We start from the raw sequence: 9,219 nt of genomic DNA, 5'->3' as shown, positions 1-9,219 counted from the left end.
ATGCTTGCAAGCAGGCAACTTGTAGAAGAAATGTGGAGTAGCCAAGGTGTATTAGGTTTGTGTGTTATAGAGGATCCCCAAGGAGTTCGACTTAAAGATAGGGATCCTAAACAAAAGCTGATGACAGAACAGTTGGATGCTCTAACATTATAAAAACTAGTCGAGGCGAGCTAGGTCTTCTAAGGACACTGAGGAAAGTTGCATTTCTTGCAACATATGTGGCAAGATATAATGCAAATGACATTGTTTTGGACAAAACTTAGGTCTCTCACATGATTATATAATAGCTGGTCTAAGAGGAGTTTCAAGGCCATTATTTTTAACACTAGTTGTGGTACCAAAAAGGAATAAATTGTCCTTTTTTATTGAGTTCAAGTAAAATGGCACATGAAATCTAGAAAAGATCTAAAGAAATGCTTGTACAAACTATTAAAATGTTAGCAAAGTACTCAAATTATAACCCCCCACTTTTGCATACAAACTCAATAGTAACTACAATTATGAAAAGCACCTACATAAGATAGCAACTCATTTTTCATTGACATGCATCCCTAGTCTAAGAAAAAGATGAGTAGAGTGCATGTAATAATCCATGGTAATTACTCATACATGTACTTTTTTTTTTGACACACGAGAGGGCCCACACGGGAGGTGCTTATCCTTTCCAAATATTAGCCATATTACATGGTCGAGCAAGGGCCGCGTACCATCGGCTAAGAGCCACCTGTAGGCATCACCATGGCCACTTAATTGATGCACCACGTGATGGAAATGACGAGAGAACTCGTAGCAACCAGCTAGGACTTCATGGGTGACCCACCCGAGGAGGAGGATGCACTCGAGTGTCAAAGGGCAAGAGACCTAGCAACATGAACACTAGGTGAGCACAAGCTGTCTCTCTAGAGCGTGACCCAACGGGGGATTTGAATCCACAACTCGTAGATTGAGAGGCCAAAGCCTTACCCTTATACCAACTTTTTGGGGACTATATGTGCACATTTTTGTAACTCATGTGAGAAAAATTCTTTGTGATTCCAATTCAATGTAGAAAGTTGTGTGAGACAAATTTGAAACATTTGTGAATTCAATTAACGATGATTTAAAACACTTAGTTGATATAAATTTGTCGAAAAACTAGTGTTAAAAATAATGCCCTTGAAACTCGTCTTAGACCAGCTGTTATATAATCATGTGAGAGACCTAAGTTTTGTCCAAAACAATGTCATTTGCATTATATCTTGCCACATATGTTGCAAGAAATGCAACTTTCCTCAGTGTCCTTCGAAGACCTAGCTCGTCTCGACTAATTTTGTAATGTTAGAGCATCCAACTGTTCTGTCACCGGCTTTTGTCTAGGATCCCTATCTTCAAGTCGAACTCCTTGGGGATCCTCTACAACACACAAAGCTAATACACCTTGGCTACTCCACAATTCTTCTACAAGTTGCCTGCTTGAAAGACTGAGAGTGATTGCAAATGCTGCATCAAACCCGCCCGCACCAGGAACCCCAGCAAAGAGCACTCCCTTCATGTTCATGGTTGCGTCAAGTAAAGTAGTTTGAGGAGGGGGTTCAACCTGAAAATGTCATGACACTTGACCTTACTTGTCATGAGACACAATGTCTAGACATAAGATATATGTACTAAAAAATCTTACCGGCACATCAGCAGCTTCACCAACTTGTCGCAACAAAGACCGCACCTTCAAGAAAGCATGCCTCGTTGCTAGTAGTGCTTCAACGACTTGTAAATGGATCTCCCCCTCGCAGCCATATTTCCACTGAAAACATGAATAACACACAAGTAACAAACAATCCGGTAACATTTATTTTAACAAGATAAATAAGCAAATAAAAGCAATATACACCGTACATACGATGATGTCAACAGTAAAATCATTGATGAGGAATAGGGGAGATAGATCCCTTTTTGAAATTGGCACAAATGCCAATGCAAAGAAAAAAACACTAGCTATAGATGAACTTTAGCAACGACGAAACACTTGTTGGAGGCAAAAATGACCAATGACACTAATCCTATTGAAAAACGTGCTGCTAAGCATCAAAATAGGAACAAAGAAAATGTGGGCCAAACAGTTGGGAGGTTTATGTGAATTATCTTCAAAATATAACACTATCTAGGGGTAGACAGGGCAAGGGATAAATACCACTAGCACCATTCTGTACCGAATCTCATTATGACAAAGAATCTACTACTCCGAGATCGATAAATTTGTGCTTGGCCAGCTCTATTCCTCCCAAGCTCATATTATAATGCAGAGTACCATAAAGAACACTCCTGTCTCCATCCCTCCAATACCCAAATGATTCATTCTGATGCCTCTTCTGCAAAGTGTGTGAGAGTGATTGTGTAAATAACTATATCATGTGAAGACATGACGCCATTCATCTCCATACAAGAGCCTTATGGTTTGGTGATTGTCATCATATTGAAAGAGAGATAGCCTAGAACAAGAGGGGAGAAAAATAGTGGGAAGTTATTGGAGTACTGGTGCCATCTCTATGATCTCTATGATCTCCATCATCTCCATGTTCTGAAGAGGTATCCATGCCACAACCATACAAGATTCCTATGTGCCGACGTGGCCTTGAGTTGCAACTATCACCTTGCGTGAATCGTGTTTGCTTTTTCTCATTCTCAAGGTGCATGGCTCCACCCAAATTGGCAGACATGTGGTTCCTTGAGAGAGAGAGAGAGAGAGAGAGAGAGTCTCTTTGGCCAAGTACATTGGAAACAACAGTTCCTACATTATGGTAAGCACTCTTCAAAAAGCAGTGTATCAGCAATTTTGCTTTTACCCTTCTGTACTGACCCCATCCTTTTCCTTATAGGGTTCACAGAGGAGATGCCCCACCAATGGAATGGCTTTTGCAAAATTGCTTGGAATAACAAGCTCTTCACATCCCACTACCCAAAAGAAAACCACATTCTATAATTTTATTAAAGAGAATGTAATACCAGCTAACAGGAAGATACTTGGCTATAAATACGGTTTTCTTACAAAAAATAACTTCTTCACAATACAGAGAACCAACAAACCTGCTCAGCTGTCAAATTATCACAAACTTGTAAGACGCTTTTGTACTCGTTCACTTTATCTTTTGCTATCATCTTCAAAGCCGAGAGACTCCTCTCCACATCCATATTGCTCTGCCCCAGCTCTGACCATAGTGCGTTGGCCTTTTGTGGGAATGATTTGCGCCAGCGTTGAATTGCCCCGACCATTGATGGTGTGTGAGAACCACCAAAACCTGGTTCCCCAACGATCTGCAACAGCTATCATGTCACTAAGGCAAAGCTGAAAAGAACTGCGACATGAAGACCACTGAGAATTTTTACACCATACCACTGAATATAAGAGATGTGTAGATGCATGCATGTTCAACTCACTATATACATACTTAGGTGAATATATACCTACATACCACCCAGAGTTTTTACACCAATCACTGAATATAAAAAGACATGTAGATGCCTGCATGTGCAGCAAAAAATATACATATTTAAGTTGACCTCTTTCCAGATTATTTCATACTAGATGCATTCACCACATGGTGTGAGTAAGTGTGCCCACATGAGAGAGAGAGAGAGAGAGAGAGAGAGAGAGAGAGAAAATAAAATGAACTGAAATGTCAAAGGCCAAAATGACCTATGAGACCAAACTGATACAATCTTGGTGGATCTAATACAATGTCTGGGTACGAAATAAAATGAAGTAAAATAAAAGCTAAAATGAACATCATTGTCCGAGGATGCTCGGCATCGGGTGCTGTCCGAGGACTGCATCGATCGCTGAAGCATACTGGACGTCTCCCATGTCGTGCTAGAATAGTCTTGATCCTTTGATGGAGCCTCTATATAGAGAGAGAGAGAGAGAGAGAGAGAGAGAGAGAGAGAGAGAGAGAGAGAGAGAGAGAGAGAGAGAGAGAGAGAGAGAGATGAAATGAAATGTTATATTAACGTCTTCAAAAGGCCAAAGTGACCTATGAGACAAGAAAGTTACAATGTGGTGGATCTGATACAAAGTCAGAGTAACAAGATGACAAAATGACAGAATGACAAAATAAAATACTATGGAATCCTAAACTGCTAGGTGTGAACTAAGCAGCTAAACAGCTAGCTTGGATAGCTAGATCACAGGAGATCAAGCATCGGTCACTGGTGGATCTCATCAATCTCCTCTATGTTCAATAGTCTGACAAGGCGTCGTGCATGTCGAGCCAAAGTGATCCGAATCCTCTGATGTAGCCTCCGTCGATGCTGTGTAGTCCTCCGCAGTCGTGGCATCTGGATCTCCCTAGCTTAGTCGCTCGATCGATCAGTGTGCCTCTGGTGTAAGGCGACGAGCTCTGCTGTGGTAGTAACTCCTCCGGGTGTCCAGTGGAAGCTCTAAAGAAGTCTGCGATCTGTCTCTAAGACTGGCTAGCCTCTCCTCTCATCAGGCTCTCTCTCTGTGTCTGTGCAACTCGAGCAAAAACAAACCCAAGCATCTCGGATCCTCGTACCGCATGACTCTAGAGAATGGTCCAAAGCCCTCTCTGAACAAGCAATGGAAGCGGCCTCGTATCTCGTAGTAAACGGGGCAGTGGCATGTGTAGTGCAACTCTGTCTCAGGCTCGGTGCTACACAGGGGGCATGTCCTGGCCTCCGCTGGTACTCCGCTATATCTCCCAGCCTCGATCCGCAGCTGGTGTGAAGATGTGTGTATCTAGCCAATACCACATCATATCCCATGAGACAAGTGGGTGTCCATGTATCTGGGCCTCGTCACAAAACCATTCTCCGTAAGCTGGAGGAGATGCTCTCTGTAGAAAGCCATCTTCGTGCCCAGCTCCTGTGCTGGCTGTATCCATGTCCTCTTGGTGTCTAGCTGAGTCAAGTCCTGGCGAATGAGCCTGGTGATCTCGGACTGTGTAAGAGTCAGAGAGGGCGCATCCAGCGAGTACTGGAAGGGAGGCAATATGTTTATGTTGAACCCATGCGCCTGAAACCATGATGTCATCTCCCCATACCAACATGCTGTATCTCCCTACATGGCTAACTGTCGAGAGGACTCAAGTGCAAGGTGTGCATATCTGTCTCTGGAAGTTACCACATGCGGTGTATGAAGGAGACATATCTGGTGAGCGCCTCAACCACTAGTGGGGGTGCAGCTAGCTTTGCTCGTACAATCGCACGTGGTACTGAAGCCTTGGCTCTAATGACCCGCGAGATCATAGAGACCAGAGGCTTCTCCATGTCCCCCCTTCCATCACTTTGGCTTGTCCTCCCGTGGTGATCCAGTGAAGGTCCCCAAATCTCAGCTCCATAAAGCAATGCAGAAGCCACCAAAGTGTCAAAGAGCCAGAGCTTCGTCCGAGGCTCCTGAAACTGAACCTGTGAACACATCCTTTCCAATCTACCCAATGCTGGATGGGCCCTGGTCAATCTAGTCTCTGCTGCCCTCCTCAATGAAAATGCTGGCCCACTAAAAACCACTCCAAGGTAAGTGTAAGCATCTATATACTCCACCTTCTCCTAGCCGTATGTGAATGCGGGCGCTGACCTCCTGATCCACTGTGGGGTGGTATTAAATACCATGACCTTGGTTTTACCAAGGTTGACGGACAAACCACTTTCCTGGGCAAACCACTTTAATGGGTCGCTAGCGGATCTCATCAATCTCGTCCATGGTCCGTAGTCTGACCGGGCGTCGTGCATGTCGGGCCAAAGTGATCCGGATCCTCTGATGCAGCCTCCGTCGATACTGTGTAGTCCTCCGCAGTCGTGGGCGTCTGGATCTCCCATCTCGGTCACTCGATCGATCAGTGTGCCTCTGGTGTAAGGCGACGAGCTTTGCTGTGGTGGTAGCTCCTCCCGATGTCCAATGTCTGCTCTAAAGAAGTATGTGATCTGTCTCTGAGACTGCCTAGCATGTCCTCTCGAGCAAAAAGAAACCCAGGCATCTCTGATCCTCATACCACATGACTCTAGAGAGTGGTCCAAATCCCTCTCTGAACAAGCAGTGGAGAGAATGAAATGTTATATTAAACGTCTTCAAAAGGCCAAAATGACCTATGAGACCAAACTCATACAATCCTTGTGGATCTAATCCAATGGAGAGAGAGAGAGAGAGAGAGAGAGAGAGAGAGAGAGAGAGAGAGAGAGAGAGAGAGAGAGAGAGAGAGAGTCTGTGGCCGAAAGAAAATCTGTAATCTGCCGCTGTAGTTGTATCTCCCTCTATGAGCCCCTCCTCAAGAGATCCTCTCTATGTCTACGTAGCTCCAATAAGTATAGTCAAAGGCATCTTTGATCCTGGTATCTCATGACCCTAGAAAGCGATCCAAAACCCTCTCTGAATAGACAGTGGAAGCGGCCTTGTATCTCATAATATACTCGGCAATGACATATGTAATGTAATTCTGTATTGGGTTCCTTCTGGCACAATTGACACGTCGCAGTCTCGGCTGATGCTCCTCTAAATATGCCTGTCGATCTCTAGTTGATGTGAGGATGTGCGTATCTGACCAATAGCACCTCGTATCCCGTGAGGGAGATGAGTATCCATATATCCGGGTCGTATCACAAATCCATCCTCCGTAAGATGAAGAAGATGCTCTCTATAGAAAGCAACCTTCGTACCAACTCATGTGTTGGGTGTATCCATGTCCTCTTGGTACTCAACTCAGTCAAGTCCTACCTGATGAGCCTAGTAATCTATGCCCGAGTGAGCGAGATGGAGGGTGCATCCAGGGAGTACTGAAATGGGGGTAGTCTGTCCGTACTAAAGCCATGCAGCCGGAACCAAGATGCCATTTGTGCGTAGCATGATCTATCTCCCTCTAATGCCAGCTGTCGAGAGGACTCCAGAGCTAAGCGAGCATATCTAACTCTTGGGAGAGCCTAGGTGCTATGCATAGAAGAGACCGATCGAGTGAGCGCCTCCACTACCAACGGATGGGCCACGAGCTCCACCCTAATAATCTCATGTGGTACTGAGGCCTTGGTCCTAATCATTCAAGAGATCATATAAACCAAGGGCCTCTCCATACATCTCCATCCATCAGTATTGCCAACTCTGTTGTGATGATCCACTGATGGTCCCCATATCTCCACTCGTATAGCATGGCAGAAGTGACCAGAGTGTCAAAGAGCCAAAGCTTTGTTCGAGGTTCCTGGAACGGAACTTGCGAACATATCCTCTCAAGTCTCCCTAATGCTGCATAAGCTCTCGTCAATCTCGTCTCTGCTACTCTCCTCAAGGAGAATACTGACCACTGCAGACCACCCTGAGATAGGTATATGCATCTGTATACTCCAGAATCTCTCGACCATATGTAAAGTGGGAGCTGACCTCCACCATTACCTTGGTTTTACTAAGGTTCACAAACAATCCACTATCATGTGCAAACACATGCAATGCATCCAAATGACGCTGCATCCCCTTTGGAATATCTGAAATCAGCACAATATCATCAGCATATAACAAGAGCGGAATCCATGTCCCTGCTAGCTAAGCACCTTTGTCCCCCTCTCGCTCTACATAGTCTGAAAACTCGTCCACATACATCCCAAAAAGAGTCAGAGATAGGGGACATCCCTGCTTCACCCTAATATTAGAGTGAACCATGTCAGACATGCCCTAAGTAGTGTGTACTTGTCTCACAATTGTCCTGTATAAAGCCAAGATCCCCCAAATCAGCTCTGTTGGCAAACCCATGTCCTGTAATCTGCGTATGAGTTTGGCTCTCGGGACTGTGTCAAAAGCTTTGCGGAAATCCACAAAGCTACAATAAATCCACTAGTCAAAATATGGTCAAGAGTGGAGAAACCTCTCTTGAACCCTGCCTGCCCTGATGCCTGTATGCCATCTCTCTCTGCTCATCTACTCAGCTCTTGCTCAAGAATAGATGCATATAAACTAGCCAATGTGTGACCAACCATGATGGTTCAATAATTTCCAGAAAGCATGGGATCTCCCGACTTGAAGATGGGCACAATTGTGGACATACTCCAACTCTCAGGAAAACCCTCACACATGGCTCGATTAAACATCATAGCAAGAGGCTTTGCAAGCATATCTTTGGCATGAATGAAGTGCTTTGCTACCAAAACCATCATGATCATGTGCTATCCCTGTTGTCATCCTGTCAATGGGCTTTCCTTACTCTCTCAGTAGTAAAGAAAGTACACGTCTCTGGTGAGTTAGGCAAGGGTGGCTATCCTAATGCTGTGTAGAGAGATGTGGCATATTCCCCCCATGTCTCTATGGAGGTGATGGCGGGTGGTGATGAATGCTCATGGAATAGCCTCCATGCCTTGCCTGAATCTCGACTCATAAATAGCTGATACAGATCCCGCTCTAACTGAGACAGGTAAGCCCTCTTCTTTTTGTCGCACTAGGTGGCGAAAGATAATCCATGACTATGTATGTGTGGTAATAGCCACGAGCACCTCTCTTTGTAATCTGATCCGTGTCTCTCTACACTCCTCATCATACTAGTTGTTCTGGGGTATGCTCCCATATCATCTCCGTGTAGGCTGACTGTGGGGATATGCCACTGATGCGGCATCATGGAGCGTCTCTGTTAGTATATGAGTGAGCTCATCTACTGGCCATCATGGCTCTCGAGTGCATAAGTGTGTATATCTTATATGTGTACACATAGTCCGTCTCCCTCGTGAAGCTATACCGAGTGCGTGTGGAGACCTCTCCCAATGGAACTGTGTTGAATTGAAATGTGAGTGAAAGACAAGATAGCATGATCAATTGCTACTCCAACGGCCTAGTGCCCACCATGAAATCATAAAAAGATGGAATGAAGCCTGGCTGAGCCACAACATAATCCATTGTACTAGCACCATGCGATGTGGAAGGCATGTAAAACCTCTCGTTGCCGAGAATCTCTGTAGGCCATTCAAAATGGTCAATCCATGTGCACTCCCCATGTCTATCAAGTATTATCCATACTCAATGTGCTCCTCATCCTGTGAGAGTCTAGATAGGCCCATCTCTCTGATAAAGAACCTCCCTCTTCTCCTTTGAAGTATCATAGAATATTGTCCAGTGATGGGCAGTCCTAGCATTGAAGTCCCCAAGGAGGAGGATGTCACCATCCCTGGAAAACTCCCAAATGCCATCATCCAAAATAGAAAAGGGGGACTGCCCTCTAGGTGATGCATACACTGACGTACTAGGAGGAAATTAACAAATAGCAG

The 9,219-nt window shown here is 44.8% G+C and overlaps 1 protein-coding gene across 4 annotated transcripts in view; it reads right to left on the bottom strand.

Moving 5' to 3' along the window:
* Window positions 1-1,066: 1,066 nt before the first annotated feature.
* LOC147463163 (GHMP kinase family protein) overlaps window positions 1,067-9,219 on the bottom strand; it is an 86,535-nt gene continuing 78,382 nt past the window's right edge. For all 4 annotated transcript variants that reach the window (XM_086487580.1, XM_086487556.1, XM_086487573.1 and 1 more), the window contains exons 10-12: window positions 3,061-3,288; window positions 1,658-1,780; window positions 1,067-1,576 (exon numbers count right to left, since the gene is read on the bottom strand). In XM_086487580.1, the coding sequence (XP_086343706.1) occupies window positions 1,304-1,576; window positions 1,658-1,780; window positions 3,061-3,288 (624 nt within the window). In that variant the 3' untranslated portion in view covers window positions 1,067-1,303. The remainder of the gene's footprint in view (window positions 1,577-1,657; window positions 1,781-3,060; window positions 3,289-9,219) is intronic.

The sequence above is a fragment of the Adiantum capillus-veneris genome, chromosome 2 (assembly GCF_014529385.1).
Source record: "Adiantum capillus-veneris isolate H3 chromosome 2, ASM1452938v2, whole genome shotgun sequence".
In the NCBI taxonomy this organism is placed as follows: Eukaryota; Viridiplantae; Streptophyta; class Polypodiopsida; order Polypodiales; family Pteridaceae; genus Adiantum; species Adiantum capillus-veneris.
Note: the sequence above shows the minus strand (reverse complement) of the source record. Positions and strands in the feature narration are given on the sequence as shown.